Source organism: Oncorhynchus mykiss, chromosome 2, assembly GCF_057628025.1.
Source record: "Oncorhynchus mykiss isolate SJ-2025 chromosome 2, ASM5762802v1, whole genome shotgun sequence".
Taxonomy (NCBI): Eukaryota; Metazoa; Chordata; class Actinopteri; order Salmoniformes; family Salmonidae; genus Oncorhynchus; species Oncorhynchus mykiss.
Genome location: NC_143023.1, coordinates 83,804,453 through 83,830,857, shown reverse-complemented (window position 1 = coordinate 83,830,857; position 26,405 = coordinate 83,804,453). Strand labels below are relative to the sequence as shown.

The 26,405-nt window shown below is 44.2% G+C and overlaps 1 protein-coding gene across 7 annotated transcripts in view; it reads right to left on the bottom strand.

Moving 5' to 3' along the window:
- Positions 1 to 26,405, bottom strand: part of LOC110497968 (SLIT-ROBO Rho GTPase-activating protein 1) — a 153,589-nt gene that overhangs the window by 56,757 nt on the left and 70,427 nt on the right. For all 7 annotated transcript variants that reach the window (XM_036957193.2, XM_036957189.2, XM_036957190.2 and 4 more), the window contains exons 4-8: positions 23,334 to 23,396; positions 16,091 to 16,270; positions 14,988 to 15,116; positions 8,487 to 8,708; positions 7,801 to 7,902 (exon numbers count right to left, since the gene is read on the bottom strand). In XM_036957193.2, the coding sequence (XP_036813088.2) occupies positions 7,801 to 7,902; positions 8,487 to 8,708; positions 14,988 to 15,116; positions 16,091 to 16,270; positions 23,334 to 23,396 (696 nt within the window). The remainder of the gene's footprint in view (positions 1 to 7,800; positions 7,903 to 8,486; positions 8,709 to 14,987; positions 15,117 to 16,090; positions 16,271 to 23,333; positions 23,397 to 26,405) is intronic.

The window sequence follows — 26,405 nt, the reverse complement described above, 5'->3', positions numbered from 1 at the left end:
GGGTAGCCTAGTGGTTAGAGCGTTGGACTAGTAACTGAAAGGTTGCATGTTCAAATCCCTGAGCTGACAAGGTACAAATCTGTCGTTCTGCCCCTGAACAGGCAGTTAAACCCACTGTTCCTAGGCCGTCATTGAAAATAAGAATTTGTTCTTAACTGACTTGCCTAGTTAAATAAAGGTTAAAAATAAAAAATAATAAAAAAGTGATGAAAGAAACCAAATCAAATGTATTTGTCACATACACATGGTTAGCAGATGTTAACGCTTGTGCTTCTAGTTCCAACAATGCAGTAATAACCAACAAGTAATCTAACCTAACAATTCCAAAACTACTACCTTATACACACAAGTGTAAAGGGATAAAGAATATGTACATAAAGATATGAATGAGTGATGGTACAGAACGGCATAGGCAAGATGCAGTAGATGGTATCGAGTACAGTATATACATATGAGATGAGTAATGTAGGGTATGTAAACAAAGTGGCATAGTTTAAAGTGTATTACATAAAGATGCAGTAGATGATATAGAGTACAGTATATGCATATACGATGAATAATGTAGGGTATGTAAACATTATATTAAGTAGCATTGTTTAAAGTGGCTAGTGATATATTTTACATTAAATTCCATCAATTCCCATTATTAGAGTCACTGTGTTGGCAGCAGCCACTCAAGGTTAGTGGTGGCTGTTTAACAGTCTGATGGCCTTGAGATAGAAGCTGTTTTTCAGTCTCTAGGTTCCAGCTTTGATGCACCTGTACTGACCTCGCTTTCTGGATGATAGCGGGGTGAACAGGCAGTGGCTCGGGTGGTTGTTGTCCTTGATGATCTTTATGGCCTTCCTGTGACATCGGGTGGTGTAGGTGTCCTGGCGGGCAGGTAGTTTGCCCACGGTGATGCGTTGTGCAGACCTCACTACCCTCTGGAGAGCCTTACGGTTGTGGGTGGAGCAGTTGCCGTACCAGGCGGTGATACAGCCCGATAGAATGCTCTCGATTGTGCATCTGTAAAAGTTTGCGAGTGCTTTTGGTGACAAGCCAAATTTCTTCAGCCTCCTGAGGTTCTTCACGATGCTCTCTGTGTGGGTGGACCAATTCAGTTTGTCTGTGATGTGTACGCCGAGGAACTTAAAACTTACTACCCTCTCCACTACTGTCCCATCGATGTGGATAGGGGGGTGCTCCCTCTGCTGTTTCAAGAAGTCCACAATCATCTCCTTGGTTTTGTTGACGTTGAGTGTGAGGTTATTTTCCTGACACCACACTCCGAGGGCCCTCACCTCCTCCCTGTAGGCCGTCTCGTCGTTGTTGGTAATCAAGCCTACCACTGTAGTGTCGTCCGCAAACTTGATGATTGAGTTGGAGGCGTGCATGGCCACGCAGTCGTGGGTGGACAGGGAGTACAGGAGAGGGCTCAGAACGCACCCTTGTAGGGCCCCAGTGTTGAGGATCAGCGGGGTGGAGATGTTGTTACCTACCCTCACCACCTGGGGGCGGCCCGTGTGGAAGTCCAGTACCCAGTTGCACAGGGCGGGGTCGAGACCCAGGGTCTCGAGCTTGATGACGAGTTTGGAGGGTACAATGGTGTTAAATGCTGAGCTCTAGTCGATGAACAGCATTCTCACATAGGTATTCCTCTTGTCCAGATGGGTTAGGGCAGTGTGCAGTGTGGTTGAGATTGCATCGTCTGTGGACCTATTTGGGCGGTAAGCAAATTGGAGTGGGTCTAGGGTGTCAGGTAGGGTGGAGGTGATATGGTCCTTGACTAGTCTCTCAAAGCACTTCATGATGATGGAAGTGTGTGCTACGGGGCAGTAGTCATTTAGCTCAGTTACCTTAGCTTTCTTGGGAACAGGAACAATGGTGGGCCTCTTGAAGCATGTGGGAACAGCAGACTGGGATAAGGATTGATTGAATATGTCCGTAAACACACCAGCCAGCTGGTCTGCGCATGCTCTGAGGGTGCGGCTGGGGATGCTGTCTGGGCCTGCAGCCTTGAGAGGGTTAACACGTTTAAATGTTTTACTCACGTCGGCTGCAGTGAAGGAGAGTCCGCATGTTTTGGTTGCGGGCAGTGTCAGTGGCACTGTATTGTCCTCAAAGCGGGCAAAAAAGTTATTTAGTCTGCCTGGGAGCAAGACATCCTGGTCCGTGACGGGGCTGGTTTTCTTGCTGTAATCCGTGATTGACTGTAGACCCTGCCACATACCTCGTGTCTGAGCCGTTGAATTGCGACTCTACTTTGTCTCTATACTGACGCTTAGCTTGCGGAGGGAATAGCTACACTGTTTGTATTCGGTCATGTTTCCGGTCACCTTGCCCTGGTTAAAAGCAGTGGTTCGCGCTTTCAGTTTCACGCGATTGCTGCCATCAATCCACGTTCTGGTTTGGGAATGTTTTAATCTTTGCTATGGGAACCACATCATCAATGCACATTCTAATGAACTCGCTCACCGAATCAGCGTATTCGTCAATGTGGTTGTTGGACGCAGTGCGGAACATATCCCAGTCCACGTGATGGAAGCAGTCTTGGAGCGTGGAATCAGATTGGTCGGACCAGCGTTGAACAGACCTGAGAGCGGGAGCTTCTTGTTTTAGCTTCTGTCTGTAGGCAGGGAGCAACAAAATGGAGTCGTGGTCGGGGGAGGGCCTTATATGCGTCGCGGAAGTTAGAATAGCAATGATCCAAGGTTTTATCAGCCCTGGTTGCGCAATCGATATGCTGATACAATTTAGGGAGTCTTGTTTTCAGATTAGCCTTGTTAAAATCCCCAGCTACAATGAATGCAGCCTCAGGATATGTGGTTTCCAGTTTGCAAAGAGTCAAATAAAGTTTGTTCAGAGCCATCGATGTGTCTGCTTGGGGGGAATATACACGGCTGTGATTATAATCGAAGATAATTCCCTTGGTAGATAATGCGGTCGACATTTGATTGTGAGGAATTCTAAATCAGGTGAACAGAAGGACTTGAGTTCCTGTATGTTGTTGTGACCACACCACGTCTCGTTAACCATAAGATGTTTGTTTCTGTCGGGCGCGATGCGTGAAGAAACCAGCTGGCTGCACCGATTCCGTTAGAGTCTCTCGAGTGAGCCATGTTTCCGTGAAGCAAAGAACGTTACAGTCTCTGATGTCCCTCTGGAATGCTACCCTTGCTCGGATTTCATCAACCTTGTTGTCAAGAGACTGGACATTGTCGAGAAGTATGCTAGGGAGTGGTGTGTGATGTGCCCGTCTCCGGAGCCTGACCAGAAGACCGCTTCGTTTCCCTCTTTTACGACGTCTTTGTTTTGGGTCGCAGGCTGGGATCCATTCCGTTGTTCTGGGTGAAAGGCAGAACACAGGATCCGCTTCGGGAAAGTCATATTCCTGGTCGTACTGATGGTGAGTTGACGTTGCTCTTATATTCAGTAGTTCTTCCCGACTGTATGTAATGAAACCTAAGATTACCTGGGGTACCAATGTAAGACGTGGTTAAAAAAGGAACGCGAAGTGAGGCCTTTGCCTTCAGCTCAAGTGCTTTTCCAAGAGCTCATAAATGTCAAGGCTTGGCCAAGCATATCCCATCACTTACAACAATGCAAGATTCCACTAGACACTGACAATAAACATATACTTCTTTCCAGTGGATATGATATAATAATTGTGTTAAAGCTTTAATGATTTCCATCTTATTTGCAAACAAACATTTCCCGCCTCAGAAACGTCCCTTCTCAATTTGAGAGAAGTTTTGGCCACTTATAAAACTTCCATTCTGTGAGGAGGCCTAAACTGACGCCCTGATGTAATATACACTGCTCAAAAAAATAAAGGGAACACTTAAACAACACAATGTAACTCCAAGTCAATCACAAGTCAATCACACTTCTGCGGAGAGAGGATGGAAAAAGAGAAAGGGGAGAGAAAGGAAATAGAGATCGAGTGACAAGGAGAGAGGAAGGAGAGAGACAGGAAGGAGACAGTGAGAGAGGAAGGAGAGAGGAAGGAGAGATAGGAGACAGAGGGAGAGAGAGGAAGGAGTGAGTGAGTGAGTGAGTGAGTAGACCTGGCTCTCAAGATAATACAGGCTATGTGCACACTCCCCACAAAATTAGGTGGAAGCTGAACTGCACTTCCTAACCTCCTGCCAAATGTACGACCATAGAGACACACATTTCCCTCAGATTACACAGACCCACAAAGAATTTGAAAACAAACCCAATTTTGATAAACTCCCTTATCTACTGGGTGAAATACCACAGTGTGCCATCACAGCAGCAAGATTTGTGTCCTGTTGCCACAAGAAAAGGGCAACCAGTGAAATACAACCCATATTTATGTTTATTTATTTTCCCTTTTGTACTTTATCTATTTGCACATGATATGATATTTGAAATGTCTTTATAATTTTGGAACTTTTGCAAGTGTAATGTTTACTGAAACATTTGTGGTCATACGCACCATCCTTAAAAACAATGTAATGTTTACTGTTATTTACTTGCTTTGGCAATGTAGACATACGTTTCCCATGCCAATAAAACCCCAGAGCGCGAGAGAGAGCCACTCTGCATACAACACAGAACTTTGACAGGGAGGTTAAGACCCATGACTCATTCAATGTTTGAGGCACCTTAGAAAAACAGGGTGCTATGAATGAATAAAGCCAAGGCTCTCTTTCATTCAACTCCCCTTTCATCTACATGTGGTAACGGTAACGGTTAGGTTCATAACCGATTCTGCACGCGCGCGCACACACACGGTTGTATTACACTGTCATTTGTCTCTATGTGGAGCATTAACCAGAAACAACACTACAGGTCTGGACAGGGATAATGACAGTCTGCAAGACAAAATGTAGGATTGGCAGGCAATTCAACTTCTAATAAGAGACATTTCAAATTTTAAAAAGTCCATCTATGGTTTGGTGATTTACGACATTTATGACATCACTATTATAGTTTTACCTTCATTACTAAGGGAACTGGGTTATTTGACAGTTTTAGTAGTTTCAGATGAAGAGTGATAATACTGAGTGGAATGAGGGTGCTCAAAATACTTCCCTTCCTTTTCCAACATTCTGCTTTGATAGGACCAAAAGACCTGGGTCTTCCTAGAGGCTTTGTGAATACGGGTACTGAATATGGGTACTGAATACGGGTCCAGAGTTGCACTATTTAGGACCAGCCCATGGGTTCAATCATCTCTGTGCCATGGACATAGGAGTACCTTTCCTAACAAGGCCCTGAATAAGAGGCGAGCCCCCACTCTCCCAGCCTCTCCCGGGTGGGACAGTGGAGGCCAAGGGGCCCAGCTATCACAGCATGAAGAGGCGCTCTGACAAAGGCCGTGAGGCCGACACCTAAAGCGTATTAAAGAGCAGTGTGCGGGTTTCTTCTTTTTCTCATCTTATTCAACTGTTACCATGCACCTGCCAAAAGATAGGGCAGATGTGCAAGTGCCTTTTGAATTACAGTATAGAGACGACCCATGCATGAAAGTCCCTCCATCATTCAGCAGACTACTAGTTACCAGTGTTGACTGCTAGGCTCAATTACAGCAGGGCTTTCAGATGGAGAGGCTCACTGAGATCTACCCACTGGTGCCCAGCAGGATCAGATCAGGAGGCCTGGGACTTGGGACTTCACAACTAGCATGGGACTTCACAACTAGCATGTCACCTCCAGTATAAACCTGTCTGGGGAATAGCATGATTTCTATTCCTCAGGGCCTGTGGTGAGCAGCAAGCTAATCTCACAATCAGTGAATCAGGGCTGCCAACACTGAACTAACACCGAGCACACATCTCCCACGTTGATGCGACACCCTGAGGTTTATCTGTAGAAAAACAAAACACAGGCTCCCTGCAAAGGAGACCGTATTGGATTGCCGGGGTTTAGTACAAAACGCCTTGAAAATATTTATTAAGTCTAGCGAGAGATAGAGACGCTGTCTGTATCTGTCTAAAGAGAAGGGAATTTAAATGTAAAATCACCAGATTATTAGCTAGCTCTGAGAAATACCCACATTGAATGGCAAAGGAATTGTAATGAACACAACACTGTCCTCAGAAGTAGAGGTTTAACCAACAAGGGGAGTTGATAACCAACATTGCAGAACATACTCCATTTCTGCAGATATATCTGCATATATACACTGTAGATCCAATCATCTTTGGAGGGCACGCGAACCAGACCAGGGGGCCACAGTGGGCCCAATGGGGATGAGAGAATTCCTACTCTCATGCTAATAAATGATTCATCCATGTTTTCCTTCATCCTCTCGTGCTGTCAAGGAAACAGCTGCAGATCATGATACCAGAGAAAAACACAACAAATCCCAGCTTTTCACTTTTCCTGGCTGGAGTAGATCTTGGTCCGTCAAATCTTTGCCTCCTCCTTCCTCATTTCCTCAATTCCTCTCAAAGCGCATTGGAGGAGAGGATAAAATTCCCTCCGTCAAACCTCCTCCAATGAGCTTGGGGAGGAATTGAGGAAACAGGGAAGGAGGAAGCAAGGATTTGACAGCTAGTAATGTGTGTGTACAGTTCTGCTTCAGTGTCTTCAAATGACAGCCGCTGGAAAGGCCTTTTCAATGAGACACCATGAAGAGGCCATCTTGTGGACTTGACACAGAGCAGTGGTTCCCCATCCTGATCCATATGTGGAGCTCCGTTTCATCCAGGCAGACAAGGGCATGCAGCACCATGGCTCTTCCTGACCCTCCACACCGATTGGTTCTGCCTGCACTGACTACACACAGGCACTGTGAAAGCACCAGCTGGGCTTAGGTGTCAACAACAACTCCCATCCAGAAATACATCATACCCCCAGTGGGGGATAGTCTGAGCCTTGTACTCTACTCTCTGAAACACACCACAAACATACAGTGAAGAGGTCAAAAAGATAGACATCTTGCAGACATTATGCATCTGACAAAAAAGCAGATCTATACATTTTCTTTAGTTGTATAATCAAGCCGGTCTGAAATCGCTCTTCACATTTACAAGCATTCTTTCCCAAGTCATTATTTCTTCGCGAGATAAAAGGCAGAAGGCTGTGTGCTCTGGTGTGAGACAAGACGAGATGCAGCGGAGAAAGGAGAAGCAGGTCAGACGTGAGACAACAAGAGACACAAGAAGCCAGACTGATGGACGTGACTGCACTCCCTAACACCACCACAGCAGACAGTGTGATTTCCTTCCCATTGGCTTTTTATTTAGTAAGCACTCAGGCATGCCAGCCAGTCCGATTAAAACGTTACAGCCAGGGATGCACCTCCAATGTCGAAACCGGGAGAAGTGGGACAGTGTACAAATAAAAGAGATTGTGTGTGTGTGTGTGTGTGTGTATGTGTGTGTGAGAGAGAAAGAGAGTGATTTTTTTCCACCATTGGGAGCAAGGGAGAAGACTTCTCTGAGTGGTTCTGAAGGCTGCCTGCAGTGTAGGAGAGTTTTGTTGTATGGAAACTATTCCAACTTCGATTTCTGAAAGAGTTAAGATATCAACGCCCCTTGGCTACCTTCTGACTGAAGTGAACTTTTCATACAGCATTTCAATTCCTTCCCAACATGCGACCACAATGGACCATAATGCAAGCAGATGATGTTGGTTGGTGTGGTTGGCTACCCAAGCGAGTCAGGGTTGGGTTCATTAGGATCCAAATGAAAAAAACTGACTGAAACAGAGAGGGACCACCTGGATTTAAGGACTAGCAGGTCCAATAAAAAAACACCCATTTGCATTTTTCATTGCAATACTTTTCTGTTGCATACCCTACTGAATAAGACCAAGGTATGGCAGTGTTAGGCTCCCTCTTACCTCCTCGTTCTCGATGTTCAGAGTGGCCAGGCGGGACTGTAGTTGCTGGAACCTCAACATCAGCTCTCCGCTCACCGGCGGCTGCATCGCGATCTGGCACACCTGGGCAGGAAGAGGAAACACATCATCACTAAACAGAAAGTCACCACCATCTGACAGGGGGTTACTTAATCTTATCCTAAAATGGCAAAGACATCAGAAATGTGTTTTAAACTACACCACAAACGTCACTGACCCAGATGTGAATCCAGACAGCCGCAGATCAATAGCTTGTAAACAGACATGATATCAGGGACCCCAGAGCCAACGACTCAAATTAATTCAGCGTGTTGCGCTGCTCCATTTCACTTGAGGCTGAGAAATGAGACGTGCTTGCCATTGGCTTCAGCCTATAAACATCTCCTCTGACGGCACAGACACAGTAAAACTGTGCAATTAAGCTGCCAAAACCAGGGCTCATTTAGTACAAGACGTTAAAATCAACCTCACTTCCACCCTATACAGCATATAGGACTGAACATATTGGTTCTGTTAAAAAAACTGAGGTCTCCTCAACCATTAGGACAAACAGCACTAGCGTTCACTACAGTAATGGATGGATGAATGAATGAATGAATGGCTGAGTGGATAGATGGATGGAGAAATGGACACAAAGAACAACAAGCCTGTGGATCTCAATGTCTCACCTCATCGCCCATGTGGGGCTGGAACTGGAACTTGATGGGCGGGCAGAAGGCTGTGGGGTACAACTCCATGAAGCGCTGGCGGTCGCTGCGGGGGTCCAGACTGTCCACGGCGTTCTCGATGATGTCTAGGCCCTCGTGGCGACTTGTCTCCAGGTTGTACTCAGCCGATAGGTAGGTCCTCAGGGCACGGTTCAGGCTGGCGTGGTAGCCCAGATCACAGCACTGGTAGAGGGGAAGATGAGACTGTATTGGATCAGGATGCCCCGTTTACTGCAACTTCTGACAACCTGATGAGAAGCTTCTAAAATGTCAAGTCCAGCCATGGTACAAGGTAAAAAAAACAAAAAACTAACTTTAGTGCCCACAACGGTACACCAAACACATTCTGCAGATTGTCCTAAAACATGACATTTATTTTCCAGCAAAAACACATACGTTCATGGAAAAACCAACAACTTCGTAATGGTTTCAACACGGTCAACAATGTCTGCTCTCTTAGTCTCTCGACACACTGCAGTCATGAACATTATTGGCCATTAACTGAGTAGTCTGATACATTCTCTGACTGCTGGCTTGGCCCGGAGTTATAGAACCTGAATAATGTTCCCAACATCTGATGCTGGATCTCATTAACTAGGACCTTGGTAAGCCAGGGCCTGAGAGTTCACACAGACAGCCTTGGAGGTGATGAAGACACCCAGACACAGGAGCATTGTCTGCCAGGCTACCTAACGCCTTGCTTGTCCACATTACATTGGATGTATGTTATCTGTCCAATTCATCAACTATAATTTCTTTAACAATTGACTGTCAACTCTTATGACAGATTGCACAACATACTAAAACAAGTGTACACACACACCCACGGACACTGGTACGCACAAACACACATGCAAAACACGCAGGAGCTCACACACAGGTACGAACACACATACCCTCGTGATTTACATAGGCTAGAGAGCAGGAGGGAGGGAAGAGGTGCACATTTTAGCACCCAGAATGGCCCTTCCTCACCGTCTGTCTGGAATACACAATCGCTAAAAGTACCGAGCGTTCACCGTGTTGGCCTGGCAACACTGGAGAAATGGTGCAGTACATTATTTTTAAGGGTGAAAAAGAATATCCCAGGTAGCTAGTGTATAAATATGTCCCGTTTATAGGTCTGGGTTCTGGAGGAGAAAACAAAGCCATCTGCTTGGTAGGTAGAGTAGAAAACAGAAGACATAGTACAGAGTGGTGATATGAGAGACGGGATGGCTGACCTGCAACACACATCAGCAATTCCCAAATATTGGTTAAAGGGGCAGGGTCTTTCCCACACCCCATTCAAGCTAAAGATGTGATAATGTGTGTGTGTGTGTGTGTGTATGTACAGTGCATTCGGAAAGTATTCAGACCCCTCGACTTTTTCCACATTTTGTTACCTTACAGCCTTACTCTAAAATGGATAAATTGTTTATTCCCCCTTGTCAATCTACACAAAAATACCCCATAATGACAAAGCAAAAACAATTTGCTTTGAAAATTTTAAAAACTGAAATATTTACATACAGTACCAGTCAAAAGTTTGGACACACCTACTCATTCAAGGGTTTTCCTTGATTTTTACAATTTTCTACATTGTAGAATAATAGTGAAGACATCAAAACTAGGAAATAACACAAATAGAATAATGTAGTAACCAAAAAAAGTGTGTAAAACAAATAAAAATCATCAATCTACACACAATACCCCATAATGACAAAGCAAAAACTGTTTCGAAAATTTTGCAAATGAAAATAAAAACGCATTTACATAAGTATTCAGACCCTTTACTCAGTACTTTGCTGAAGCACCTTTGGCAGTGATTACAGGCTCGAGTCTTCCTGGGTATGATGCTACAAGCTTGACACACCAGTATTTGGGGAGTTTTTAAACATTATTCCTTGCAGATCCTCTCAAACTCTGTCAGGTTGGATGGGGAACGTCACTGCACAGCTATTTTCAGGGCTCTCCAAATATATTGGATTGGGCTCTGGCTTGGCCACTTGAGGACATTGAGACTTGTCCCGAAGCTACTCTTGCATTGTCTTGGCTGTGTGCTTAGGGTCGTTGTCCTGCTGGACGGTGAACCTTCGCACCAGTCTGAGGTCCTGATCGCTCTGGAGCAGGTTTGTCAAGGATCTCTCTGTACATTGCTCTGATTATCTTTCCCTCGATCCTGTCTAAACTAGTCTCCCAGTCCCTGCTGCTGAAAAAGATCCCCACAGCATGATGCTGCCACCACCGTGCTTCACCGTTGGGATGGTGCCAGGTTTCCTCAAGTTGTGATGCTTGGCGTTCAGGCCAAAGACTTCAATCTTGGTTTCATCAGACTAGAGAATTGAGTTTCTCATGGTAAGAGTAGGTGCCTTTCGGCAAACTCCAAGGGGCTGCCCTGCCTTTTACTGAGGAGTGGCTTCCGTCTGGCCACTCTACCAAAAGGCTTGATTGGTGGAGTGCTGCAGAGATGTCTGTCCCTCTGGAAGGTTCTCCCATCTCCACAGAGGAACTATGGAGGTCTGTCAGAGTGACCATTGGGTCCTTGGTCACCTCCCTGACCAAGGCCCTTCTCCTCCAATTACTGTTTGGTTAGGCAGCCAGCTCTAGGAAGTGTCTTGGTGGTTCCAAGTTGCTTCCATTTAAGAATGAAGGAGGCCACTGGCTCCATGTCATGTACAAGACCCTGTTAGGTAAAGTCCCCCCTTATCTCAGCTCGCTGGTCACCATAGCATCACCCACCTGTAGCACGCGCTCCAGCAGGTATATCTCTCTGGTCACCCCCAAAACCAATTATTTCTCTGGCCGCCTCTCCTTCCAGTTCTCTGCTGCCAATGACTGGAATGAACTACAAAAATCTCTGAAACTGGAAACACTTATCTCCCTCACTAGCTTTAAGCAACAGCTGTCAGAGCAGCTCACAGATTACTGCACCTGTACATAGCCCACCTATAATTTAGCCCAAACAACTACCTCTTTACCTACTGTATTTATTTATTTATTTTGCTCCTTTGCACCCCATTATTTTATTTATACTTTGCACATTCTTCCATTGCAAATCTACCACTCCAGAGTTTTACTTGCTATATTGTATTTACTTTGCCACCATGTCCTTTTTTTGCCTTTACCTCCCTTATCTCACCTCATTTGCTCACATCGTATATAGACTTGTTTATACTGTATTATTGACTATGTTTGTTTTACTCCATGTGTAACTCTGTGTCGTTGTATGTGTCGAACTGCTTTGCTTTATCTTGGCCGGGTCGCAATTGTAAATGAGAACTTGTTCTCAACTTGCCTACCTGGTTAAATAAAGGTGAAATAAATAAAAAATAAATAAATAAAAATTCTTGGGGACCTTCAATGCTGCAGATATTTTTTGGTACCCTTTCCCAGATCTGTGCCTCAACACAATTGTGTCTCTGCGCTCTATGGAAAATTCCTTTGACCTCATGGCTTGGTTTTTGCGCTGACATGCACTATCAACTGTGGGACCTTATATAGACAGATGTGGGCCTTTCCAAATGTGGGCCTTTCCAAAACCTTTCCAAATCATGTCAACCAATTGAATTTACCACAGGTAAATCCAATGAAGTTGCAGAAACATCAAGGATGATCAATGGAAATAGGATGCGAGTCTCATAGCAAAGGGTTTGAATACTTATGTAAATAAGGTATTGTTTTTTAAATATTTAATACATTTCCAGATGAGTACATTTGGCTATTTCAGCCACACCCGTTGCTGACAGGTGTATATAATCGAGCACACACCCTGTTGACTGGGGCAGCTCTAGCAGGCATACATTTGACCAACTGACTTGTTGGAAAGGTGGCATTCTATGACGATGCCATGTTGAAAGTCACTGAGCTCTTCAGTAAGGACATTGTACGGCCAATATTTGTCTAAGGAGATTGCATGGCTGTGTGATCGATTTCATACACCTGTCAGCAACGGGTGTGTCTGAAATAGCCGAATCAACTAATTTGATGATCTGGTGCAACCAATTACCTCCAGAAAAGACATAATTAGTTAAATAATGTCCACCTGTGTGCAATCTAAGTGTCACATGATCTCAGTATATATACACCTGTTCTGAAAGGCCCCAGAGTCTGAAAGACCACTAAGCAAGGGGCACCACCAATCAATCAGCACCATGAAGACCAAGGAGCTCTTCAAACAGGTCAGGGACAAAGTTGTGGAGAAGTACAGATCATGGTTGGGTTATAAAAAAATATCCAAAACTTTGAACATCCCACAGAGCACCATTAAATCCATTATTAAAAACTGGACAGAATATGGCACCACAACAAACCTGCCAAGAGAGGGCCGCCCACCAAAACTCACAGACCAGGTAAGGAGGGCATTAATCAGAGAGGCAACAAAGAGACCAAAGATAAACCTGAAGGCACTGCAAAGCTCCACAGCGGAGATTAGAGTATCTGTCCATAGGACCACAGAGCTGGGCTTTACGGAAGAGTGTCCAGAAAAAGGCCATTGCTTAAAGAAAGAAATAAGCAAACACGTTTAGTGTTCACCAAAAGGCATGTGGGAGACTCCCCAAACATATGGAAGAAGGTACTCTGGTCAGATGAGACTAAAATGTAGCTTTTTGACCATCAAGGAAAACGCTATGTCTGACGCAAACCCAATACCCCTCATCACCCCGAGAACACCATCCCCACAGTGAAGCATGGTGGTGGCAGCATCATGCTGTGGGGATGTTTTTTCATCGACAGGAAAACTGGTCAGAATTGAGGGAATGATGGATGGCGCTAAATAAAGGGAAATTCTTGAGGGAAACCTGTTTCAGTCTTCCAGAGATTTGAGACTGGGACAGAGGTTCTCCTTCCAGCAGGACAATGACCTAAGCATAATGCTAAAGCAACACTTGAGTGGTTTAAGGGGAAACATTTAAATGTCTTGGAATGACCTAGTTAAATCCCAGACCTCAATCCAATTGAGAATCTGTGGTATGTCTTAAAGATTGCTGTACACCAGCGGAACCCATCCAACTTGAAGGAGCAGTTTTGCGTTGAAGAATGGGCAAAAATCCCAGTGGCTAGATGTGTCAAGCTTATAGAGACACACCCCAAGAGACTTGCAGCTGTAATTGCTGCAAAAGGTGGCTCAACAAAGTACTGACTTTGGGGGGGGGGGGGGGGGGTGAAAAGTTATGCACGCCTTTTGTCTTATTGTTTGTTTCACAATAAAAAATATTTTGCATCTTCAAAGTGGTAGGCATGTTGTGTTAATCAAATTATACAACCCCCCCAAAAATCTATTTGTAAGGCAACAAAATAGGAAAAATGCCAAGGGGGTGAATACTTTCGCAAGCCCCTGTATTATCTGTATGTCTGTGCTCTCTGTCTGTACTGTCAGTCATGCAGTATGGTGTATAATATGAGGACTGAGACTAGAATAGTACAGTATTTCGGATCACAAAAGCTAATAATCTCCTGGGCTTTTTAATTCTCTTCCTTCAGTAATTTCCATCCCACAGTCTGTCTGGTGTGTGTCCTCTCTCACCATCGCTCAGATTTCTGCTCTGCTGCTAAACTCATCAGTTTCTTTCCACAGTTCAGACCTGAAAAAGGGACTCAGAAAATACTGCTGAAAGGCAGGGTTTCTTCAGCATTATGAGGATAGAAAAAAATAGTAATACAATTTTCTGTAGCAGTGAGATGGGATTTTTGAAAAAAATACTGATTGGGTGGCAGACAACTTCATTTGAAGTCTGGAGTGAGGAGAGGCTTAGACTGAGAAGCAGCTCTCCGTTTGTGGCAGAATCTCTCCGGCAGCTTGTCTCTCTGCAGCAGACATACACTGAGTGTACAAAACATTATGCTCTTTCCATGACAGACTGACCAGGTGAATCCAGGTGAAAGCTATGATCCCTTATTGATGTCACTTGTTAAATCCACTTCAAATCAGTGTAGATGAAGGGGGGAAGGGTTAAATGATAATTTTTAAGCCTCGAGACAATTGAGACATTGTTTGTGTGCCATTCAGAGCGTGAATGGGCAAGATAAAAGACGCTGCTGGGTTTTTCCATGCTCAACAGTTTCTTGTGTGTATCAAGAATGGTCCACCACCCAAAGGACATCCAGCCAACTTGGCACAAATGTGGGAAGCATTAGAGTCAACATGGGCCAGCATCCATGTGGAGTGCTTTCGACACCTTGTAGTCCATTTTGTACACTCAGTGTATAATTTCCTTCAGATCTTTGGGGTTGTGTCCGAAATGGCACCCTATACCCTTTATAGTTCACTACTTGTGATAAGGGCCCTTAGGGCTCAGGTCAAAAGAAGTGCACTATGTAGGGTATAGGGTGCCAATGTGGATGCAACCTAGGGGTTATTAACGAGAGAAGAGGGAGTAGACACTGTTCGGTAACACACTGTCAACCAAACATTCCCAGTTTTAGAGTACAGATGAAGGAGTCTATTCTTTAGCTGGACGTTTCTTCCAACGGTTTACTTACGTCAATTAAGTCAGACAAGTCGTGGATGTAGTACTTGAAGACGGAGGAATTTGTCGCCTCCAGTGTCAGCAGGTACTCGTTCCGTGCTTTGATTGACTTCAGCTTGTTCTCCGAGTACTTGGCCTGGCGCTGAGATAGATAGGTATGAATGAGAGAGAGAGAGGGAGCGAGACAAATAGAGAGGAAGAGAGAGACAAAAAGAGAGAGAGAAACAGAAATAGAAATTAATGAGCAAAAATGCCTTTATGAACAGCTGAGAATGCTTTCATGTCTGCATGTACACAGTCTGGTGGCTCGCTCACAACACAACTCAGGATGATTGGCAAACAGGAGCTGGTAGCCCTGCTCATTCAGACATCCTCCTTCCTCCCTAGCTGCCTGCCAGACACAGACTGTTAGTCACTAGCCAATAGACACTGACTCACCCACTGACACGGTCTTCCATATTTTAACGCTTCCCCCAATCCCAACGCATTCCAGGAAGAGCCTGTGAGAAAATGCTGTTCCTGTGGCCATTAAACAATTGGTCACAGAGTTCTAACATAAAACAGGCCTGTTCCTTCTGAGAATAACAAGAAAAAAGTAATCTGGCTGCAAGTGATAGTGTGGTTTCCAACACACACACACACACACACACGGGGTGGCCAGTAGAAGTCTGGCTGGCCAATAGAAGTCTGTTTCTGTTACAAATGATAAATACTTTCAGGGACACCTGGATGTCAACCTGAGTTCAAGGTTTGGGCCATAGAAATGGAAAATATATTCATGTAGAGGAGAGCATCACCATAGAAGCTATAATAGTCTGAGCTTGACTAATCGCAGTTGGCTGTGATTCACCCCTAACTGTGTTTAATGAGAAGACATTCCAACCTTCCCTTCAGCAACCATTATCATTGTTACCAGTGTAAAGACCTTCACAATACCCTTCTCTCACACCATCGTGCCATCCCAAACCATACTGTGCTGGCTCTGATCCTTTTCATGTAGTCTTTTCTAGCACAAGTTCCACCAACTATGATGGAGGCATAAGCAGGCCATCACAGTACAGCTTTGCTTGGCTTGGTTTGGCCCTATAGTGTGAATCAGGCATAAGTGTGCTGTACCTTTTCCTTCATCTTCTCAATCTTCTTGACGGAGCTGCGTCTCTGGTGCTTGTCTTCCAGGCGATAGCTGAAGACGGGCTCGGCCCGGCCGATCTGCTTCTCCTCCTGCTTCTCCGCCTCCTTCAGCTTGCTCTCTGCACTAATGCTCTCCGTGTGGTACATGTGGTAAGTCTTCATCACCTGGGGGTTGGATGAAGAGGTCAGAGTCATTCAACCTCACAGTAAGAGTCAGAGGCTGCTTTGAACCAAACAAAGCTTTCATCTACTACCCACCCACTCTTCACAGATCACTCCAGCTCTACTTCACAATAGGACTCTCCTACACCACCACAAATCATAGGCAGATTACCTCTCTTTTTACATGATGCTCTTACAACCTCAACAAACACGATTCACTGCTGTTCCCATTTACCATATTCCTCTGAGTTTGACATTCCAGCTACAGAGAATTACATCTACACTTAGCAGTTTGCTGGAATTACCACCACCGTTTTATTTGGGATGACAATTCCATCCGATTTGTGTAGGAAATGCTATAGCTCTGTAATGGGGCACCGAGGGACTTCAATCCACCCACAGACATCCAATCATCCCTGGCTGCTATAGCCCAAAGCAGAGTGCCGTCAGAGGGGTGCCAGCAGGCAGGGCCCACATCAGATCAGATGGTGACAGACTAAACCACTTACACAGCACTGTTCTCTCCCCTTTGAAGTGGAAAGCAATGAAACCTCAGGCCAGGAGTTTCAAAAGACACCAAATATGGCTTGGCATGAAGTGATATGCAGACCTGGGTTCAAATACTATAGCTGTGCATGATTGAGCACGCCAAGAGAATCAATAGAACAGTCTGTAAAGTCTAAGCCCCGCCCACCTGGCACTCCAGGCAGGCTAAAGCAAAAGCTCAAAGTATTTGAAAGATTTCAAATAGTATTTACTCAGATCTGGTGATACACTACATTTTAAGTGGTTATGCCCCCCATGTCAATACGTCAGAACCATAATCAAGGAGGAGTGACGCAGGCATAGTGCGAAGCATTACCTCCACAGTAACCCGCTGATTAAAGCTACTTCCTTTTGTTTGACTCATTGTTATCCAAACAGGAGGGAGCTATTACTATTACTCACACTCAAATGAGTGTAGAAAACATTAGGGAGTGACTCATGAATAGCCAGGTACAACTGCTGCTCAAGTAAACCCCGATTTCTTCAAGGGCCATGACATGAGTTCAAGAGACTATTTTTAACACATCATAATGGCTATTTGTTTGGAATGGAAGGCTGGCAGAAATTAAGGCCTGATATTCCAAAAAATATCTATGTATTCTGATCAACATTTTAGCTTATTATAATAATTGAATGTATTTACAGTGTTACATATTAGGTTCTAGGGCACAACATGTAATTAGCTAGAATTCATATAGGGCCAATATAGACTGCATCTCTATCAATTAAAACAATCTTATTTTCTGGGGCTCCTAAATTCCGTGGTGCCCCTAACTTTTTTAAAGTTGGGAGCACCAGTGATACTAATGGATTGATATACAGTGCCTTGTGAAAGTATTTGGCCCCCTTGAACTTTGCGACCTTTTGCCACATTTCAGGCTTCAAACATAAAGATATAAAACTGTATTTTTTTGTGAAGAATCAACAACAAGTGGGACACAATCATGAAGTGGAACGACATTTATTGGATATTTCAAACTTTTTTAACATATCAAAAACTGAAAAATTGGGCGTGCAAAATTATTCAGCCCCTTTACTTTCAGTGCAGCAAACTCTCTCCAGAAGTTCAGTGAGGATCTCTGAATGATCCAATGTTGACCTAAATGACTAATGATGATAAACACAATCCACCTGTGTGTAATCAAGTCTCCGTATAAATGCACCTGCACTGTGATAGTCTCAGAGGTCCGTTAAAAGCGCAGAGAGCATCATGAAGAACAAGGAACACACCAGGCAGGTCCGAGATACTGTTGTGAAGAAGTTTAAAGCCGGATTTGGATACAAAAAGATTTCCCAAGCTTTAAACATCCCAAGGAGCACTGTGCAAGCGATAATATTGAAATGGAAGGAGTATCAGACCACTGCAAATCTACCAAGACCTGGCCGTCCCTCTAAACTTTCAGCTCATACAAGGAGAATACTGATCAGAGATGCAGCCAAGCGGCCCATGATCACTCTGGATGAACTGCAGAGATCTACAGCTGAGGTGGGAGACTCTGTCCATAGGACAACAATCAGTCGTATATTGCACAAATCTGGCCTTTATGGAAGAGTGGCAAGAAGAAAGCCATTTCTTAAAGATATCCATAAAAAGTGTTGTTTAAAGTTTGCCACAAGGCACCTGGGAGACACACCAAACATGTGGAAGAAGGTGCTCTGGTCAGATGAAACCAAAATTGAACTTTTTGGCAACAATGCAAAACGTTATGTTTGGCGTAAAAGCAACACAGCTGAACACACCATCCCCACTGTCAAACATGGTGGTGGCAGCATCATGGTTTGGGCCTGCTTTTCTTCAGCAGGGACAGGAAAGATGGTTAAAATTGATGGGAAGATGGATGGAGCCAAATACAGGACCATTCTGGAAGAAAACCTGATGGAGTCTGCAAAAGACCTGAGACTGGGACGGAGATTTGTCTTCCAACAAGACAATGATCCAAAACATAAAGCAAAATCTACAATGGAATGGTTCAAAAATAAACATATCCAGGTGTTAGAATGGCCAAGTCAAAGTCCAGACCTGAATCCAATCGAGAATCTGTGGAAAGAACTGAAAACTGCTGTTCACAAATGCTCTCCATCCAACCTCACTGAGCTCGAGCTGTTTTGCAAGGAGGAATGGGAAACAAAATTCAGTCTCTCGATGTGCAAAACTGATAGAGACATACCCCAAGCGACTGTAATCGCAGCAAAAGGTGGCGCTACAAAGTATTAACTTAAGGGGGCTGAATAATTTTGCACGCCCAATTTTTCAGTTTTTGATTTGTTAAAAAAGTTTGAAATATCCAATAAATGTCGTTCCACTTCATGATTGTGTCCCACTTGTTGTTGATTCTTCACAAAAAAATACAGTTTTAGATCTTTATGTTTGAAGCCTGAAATGTGGCAAAAGGTCGCAAAGTTCAAGGGGGCCGAATACTTTCGCAAGGCACTGTATATTGTTTTCGAGTCCTGGTCACAACTAACCTACTCACTCTAGTAAAGTTTTTGTAAAAATTGCTTTCCTCCTGTCTCAATCAGCTAGCTTGTTAAACCACCCAAAAGCTATAAGATCTCTGAACTTTGACAAACACACATTTCTCTCTTTCAGGATCTTTAGAGGTCATGAACAGTGTGGACAGTGGGAGAGGCCTTAGCCTGGCTGTCACTGTGGCCCGCTGGGTCGGAGAGAACCAGCACCCTTTCCCCTGCGGTGGCAGGCCAGCCCTAGAGCCGAGTCCCAGATGTATTTGTGCTGTCTTGCCAACAGACAATGATACAGTAGCAATGGAGTTGGCAAGATGGCACAAACATAACTATTGCCATCCCCTGCCAAGCCACTGAAGATAGTCACTCCAAAGCAGATGGAAAAAATAAAAAGAGATCATGCGGCATAACACAGAATGAACAGACTCTGCGTAGAGTAAATTACAGTCCCACCGGCCGGTATACATTATAACCTCAAATCGGAATTAAAATACAGACTGTGTTTAAAACCTAAACATCTCCTTTCCACCCCAAAAAAATATATTTTGGTAATGGGTGGAACAACAGACTTCGCCCTGTACATTTTGTGCTGGTGGCCAGAGCCACGTAGTAGGGACCAGTGGAGAGCGCCGGAGAGGGGCGACCAACCGCAGCCGTACTCCTCACTTACTGGTCTGGAGCACCACTGGTGTGTTTACTTAGACTCTCCCCTGCTTCTTTTAGAGGGACAGATTTAGAAGGACTGGGACCAGACCTGTTATTTCACAGGCCCTGGCCACACAGGCCCCTGTGGCTGTGTGATGCAATCGCCTACTGAGTGTGGGTGTGTGTTTTTCTGCACCAAGGGGTAAATCAGGTCAAATTGAGCCGCAGCAAGAGGGACTAACACACTTTGAGCTGTGGCCGTTACACGTGTCATGGATGATTGGAAGTAGAACACAACATAATCTTCATTCCGCTACAGGGAAGTTGTACCCCTGCTGAATGTCTCCTGGGACAACAGAGTAACTGTTCCCCATCTTTTCCTTGCGTTTTACCATAACAATCAATGCTGTAATCATAACATGATATCTGTTTCGTGGTTACACATCGGAATTGATTATTGGAATTGTCCCTGACCACTTACAATCACCAGTGCAGAGTGATTAAGTTAATTTGATGTTATTGACCTGACGTGGAGGGCTGTGGTCGGCTGGTTGAGAATGAGCCACACATTCACTACCTCATGATTGAGGATGGGTGAGAGGTTTGTTAAGAAGGTAGTTGTGTCCTTGTTAACAGGGAACTCATCTAATATGGTGGTGCATAATGCACAAGGACTAACATTTCATAGCCCCTCAAAGTGCCATAGATCAACTCTATTTATCATGCCCTCAACTAGTTTAGTTTACAGCAGCACTTTTAATTCACAACATTAGGGGCCTCTATCCCCTGTGGAATGGGAATGGGGATATTAATGCACTCCAAAAAATAAACCCTAGGTTAAAATAACACTGGGATATTATGTGTTCCAGTGTTTGGCTTAGTTTCTGGTCAGTGTTTGGTTTAGTTTCTGGTCAGTGTTTGGCTTAGTTTCTGGTCAGTGTTTGGCTTAGTTTCTGGTCAATGAAAGATCCCAACTGCTCTCTAGCCATTGGTCAAACTATTCTTCTAACAGAATCAACATCAGAAGGTTAGAAAATCTAATGAAGCAGATAGTATGTACATAAACTACGCGTCATACAATATATGTGAGTAGGTTATACTAGAGGGAAGATGCCAAGGCCATGTAGACCACACAAGCCATAAGCATCATACCCTTCTACCTGGATGTATTAGCATGTCATTAGGGTAACAATGGCCACTTGGGGGACTTGAATCTCTGCTGCCCCTATAACAGGCCTGAAAGCAGCAATAATGCTGCTGAATTAAATATTGATCAGTCGTTTAAGCGCCCTGCCTTCCCCCAAGGTCAGAAACGTTTGTGACAATGACCATAGGCGTAGGCAAGACCGCACAAACTGTTCTGGGACCAGCCTATCCTCCACAGATGGCAGGGAAAGCAGATCAACATAGAAGCCTGCAGCTACTTTAAGGCATGACCAGGTAGACACTGGTCTGGGAGCCCTTTCTTAGTGCCCTACTCAAGATTTAAGGCTGAGAGTTGTTCCTAACATGTGACCTGATTACAGTGATACCCAAGATACACCACAGGTGTTGTTAACAAATGGGAGCAAATTAAGCATCAAATAAATGTTATTAGTCACATGTGCCGAATACAACATTCACCTTACAGTGAAATGCTTACTTACGAGCCCCTAACCAACAATGCAGTTAAAAAACATAAGATAAGAAAAAGGAATAAAAGTAACAAGTATTTAAAGAGTATTTAAACAGTAAAGTAACAATAGCAAGACTTTTAACAGGGGGGTTCGTGCCCAGGCTCTGTCGCAGCCGGCCGCGACCGGGAGGTCCGTGGGGCGACGCACAATTGGTCTAGCATGGTCCTGGTTAGGGAGGGTTTGGCCAGTAGGGATATCCTTGTCTCATCGCGAACCAGCGACTCCTATGGCGGGCGGGGCGCAGTGCGCGCTAGCCAAGGTAGCCAGGTGCACGCTGTTTCCTCCGACACATTGGTGCGGCTGGCTTCCGGGTTGGATGCGCGCTGTGTTAAGAAGCAGTGCAGATTGGTTGGGTTGTGTATCGGAGGACGCATGACTTTCAACCTTCATCTCTCCCGAGCCCGTATGGGAGTTGTAGTGATAAGATAGTAATTACTAACAATTAGATACCACGAAATTGGGGAGAAAAGGGGGTAAAATATATTATAATAAAAAAAAAAGTATTCAGACCCTTTTACTCAGTACTTTGTTGAAGCACCTTTGACAACGATTACAACCTCGAGTTTACTTGGGTACTACAAGCTTGGCACACCTGTATTTGGGGAGTTTCTCTCATTCTTCTCTTCAGATCCTCTCAAGCTAATGTCAGTTTGGATGGGGAGCGTCGCTGCACAGCTATTTTCAGGCCTCTCCAGGGGTGTTCGATCGGGTTCAAGGCCGGGCCTCTCGAGGACATTCAGAAACTTGTTCCGCAGACACTCATGCGTTGAATGGCTGTGTGCTTAGGGTCGTTGTCCTGTTGGAAGGTGAACCTTCACCCCAGTCTGAGGTGCTTTTACTGAGGAGTGGCTTCCATCTGGCTACTCTACCATTAAGGCCTGATTGGTGGAGTGCTGCAGAGATAGTTGTCCTTCCCATTTCCACAGAGGAACTCTGGAGCTCTGTCAAAGTGACCATCGGGTTCTTGGTCACCTCCCTGACCAAGGCCCTTTTCCCTCAATTGTGCAGTTTGGCCGGTGCGTTCAACTCTAGGAAGAGTCTCGGTGGTTCCAAATATCTTCCATTTATGATTGATGGAGGCCACTGTGTTCTTGGGGACCTTCAATGCTGCAGACATTTTTTGGTACACTTCCCCAGAGCTCAATTTCAGGTCTCATAGCAAGGTGTCTGAATACTTACGTAAATAAGGGATGTTTTTTATTTTTAATACATTAGCAAAAAAAATCGAAAAAACTGTTTTTGCTTTGTCATTATGGGGTATTGTGTGTATATCGATGAGGGATTTAAAAAATATATATATTTTAAAATAAGGCTGTAACGTAACAAAATGTGGAAAAAGGGAAGGGGTCTGAATACTTTCCGAATGCACTTTATTTCCGTTAGGGAACGCCAAATCTGTGAAGTGCACTTGTGCAATAACTCAATTCGCCCTTTCATTCCTTTTAAACAATGCAGTTTTGAGAAACGATAAATGGTCAAGTCAACAAAACTTAGTCCACTCTGTTCGTAACAGATTCTAGATTTGGGAACAGAAAACGTTGCAGAATGTCAGCCATGTTTCATCTAGCTCCATCTTCTCCCACTTCCCGCCACTGGACATAATTGGTGGTGAGAAGAAGTTCTACACGGATGCTTCAGATTTATACATCCTGTCAGAGATCTGGCTCCTTGATCGAACTGTGGTGATATAGTAAGTCAGGAAACAGTCAATTAAATGACACATTCAAACTTACAGTGTAAAGCTCGTTGAGGACCTTCATCAAGTCTTCCTGAAGCTGAAACGTTATCTCCTTACTCTGAAAAAGAGAGAAAGAACGTGTTCAATGCGAGACATCTATCATCTTTGCAGTACAGTCACATATTTATACATTGTCACATGGAACAAACAAGTATACAGAGTTGGGAATAGAGTAGAGCACTGAGACCTGGTAATGAGGTCATCAAAAAGAGAGAGTTGCCCATAGAGCCGTCTGTCTGCATGGCGTGAGAGAGATCTCAAATTAATTAATTAAATCTGCCATCAGACATGCGCCCACAATGAATATTTCTGAGATTCTCCCTACGGGGAAATAACAGTTATTTGATTGATGCAGAGTTAAAGCAGGGGTCTCAAACTGGCAGCGTGCGGACCAGATGCGGAATAGACACCGGCTGGAATGCGGTTCTAACCAAACAGCATTCAGGATTAGACCCACCTGTTGTATAATATGTGATAAGGCACATGGTTATCCCATTCAACGTATGTATTACCTGGGCATTAGCACACAGTTTTCCACACAGTCTCACACAACCCCTATTATCTGGCCCCTAACTCATTGTGCAGGCCTTTTCCAGCCCTCAGAGGGCTGTGAAACATGATCTATCCCACCACAACTGTGGTTTCCTGTATGGGCATGACGCCGTAACCGATGAGGAAGTCTCTCTGCTGAGGTCACCAACCTCCCTGATCCAGGTGGATCTGCAAACATCCTAGTTGCCACAAACACCCATGTTAGAGTGAGCCACTGCAGACACAGTCAACAACACTCCAATGGAACGTCATATCTGAATAATATGCTTTAGCCAACACCTCTACGCTCTTGTCGTCATGCCATACATGTTTGGGATGACAAACACAGCATACCAGGGGAGTTGGCTAGAGCACCAACAGTGAAACTCTTAGTTAGAGCATCTATGATTGTTTGAAGGAGGAAGACAGGGCACAAACAAACACAGGTCCATCACAAAGAGAGCTCTGCTCTACTGTAAATCCTGCTGACTGACTGGTGGAAGAGGTGGTGTCCAGTCCAGACATGTGGACGTAAACCATAGAGGATTAGCCCCCGTTGTGTGTGTGTTTGTGCATGCATGCGTAATTAAGTAAATCCATCAATCAGTCTCCTCTGGCTGACCCAGTCCAGCCTACACCAGTCCTGGCACTGGCCTACACCTCCTCAGCCAGTTCTCTCTTTTACTTACATATTACCACACAGACAGCCACCGGACAAATAGACTTAGCCATGTATAAATAGAGCTAAGTCACCTAAGCGGAAGTTAAGGCGCTCTCACACACAGAGAATGAAGAGCAGAATCTATAAGCTGGTTGTGGCACTGAGGTTTGGGCCAGGTAAATTATGGATTGGTGAGATCATTCCTGTTGCTCAAAATGTGTGAAGCAGGCTGCAACAAAACAAAATACACAAACAACAGTTCAAAAGTTTGGGGTCACTTAAATTCTTGTTTTTGGAAGAAAAGCACATTTTTTTGTCCATTAAAATAACATCAACTTGATCAGAAATAAAGTGTAGACATAGTTAATGTTGTAAATAACTATTGTAGCTGGAAACGGCAGATTTTTTATGTAATATCTAGATAGGTGTACAGAGGCCCATTATGAGCAACAATCACTCCTGTGTTCCAATGGAAAACCCTTTTGCAATTATGTTAGCACAGCTGAAAACTGTTGTTCTGATTAAAGAAGCAATAAAACTGGCCTTCTTTAGACTAGTTGAGTATCTGGAGATTTGTGGGTTCTATTACAGGCTCAAAATGGCCAGAAACAAAGAACATTCTTCTCACATGGAAAAGCCTTAATTTCTTAGAACAAGAATTGACTGACGAGTTTCAGAAGAAAGGACTTTGTTTCTGGCCATTTTGAGCCTGTAATCGAACCCACAAATGCTGATGCTCCAGATACTCAACTAGTCTAAAGAAGGCCAGTTTTATTGCTTCTTTACTCTTTAAAATCAGCCGTTTCCAGATACAATAGTCATGTACAACATTAACAATGTCTACACTGTGTTTCTGATCAATTTGATGCTATTTTAATGGACAAAAAAAATTGCTTTTCTTTCAAAAACAAGGCCATTTCTAAGTGACCCCAAACTTTTGAACGGTAGTGTATATACAGTACCAGTCAAAAGTTTGGACACACCTACTCGATCAAGGGTTTTTCCTTTATTTTCAACATTGTAGAATAATATTGTAGACATCAAAACATTGAAATAACACATATGGAACCAAACAAGTTTTAAACAAACCAAAATATATTTTCGATTCTTCAAAGTAGACACCATTTGATGACAGCTTTGCACCCTCTTGGCATTGTCTCAACCAGCTTCACCTGGAATGCTTTTCCAACAGTCTGAGTTCCCACATATGCTGAGCACTTGTTGGCTGCTTTTCCTTCACTCTGCGGTCCAACTCTGATGCAGCACTCCATCACTCTCCTTCTTGGTCAAATAGCCCTTACACAGCCTGGAGGTGTGTTGGGTCATTGTTCTGTTGAAAAACGATGATAGTCCCACTAAGCGCAAACCAGATGGGATGGCGTATCGCTGCAGAATGCTGCGGTAGCCATGCTGGTTAAGCATGCCTTGAATTCTAAATAAAACACTGACAGTGTCACCAGCAAAGCACCCCCACACCATCACACCTCCTCCTCCTCCTCCTCCTCCATGCTTCACGGTGGGAACCACACATGCTGAGATCATCCATTCACCTACTCTGCGTCTCACAAAGACACGGCGGTTGGAAACAAAAATCTCAAATTTGAACGCATTAAGGAAAGATATTCCACAAATTCACTTTGAACAAGGCACACCTGTTAATTGAAATGCATTCCAGATGACTACCTCAAAGCTGGTTGAGAGAATGCCAAGAGTGTGCAAAGCTGTCATCAAGGCAAATGGTGGCTACTTCGAAGAATCTCAAATATAAAATATATATTGATGTTTTACACACTTTTTTTGGTTACTATATGATTCTATATGTGTTATTTCATAGTTGATGTCTTCACTATTATTCTACAATGTAGAAAATAGCAT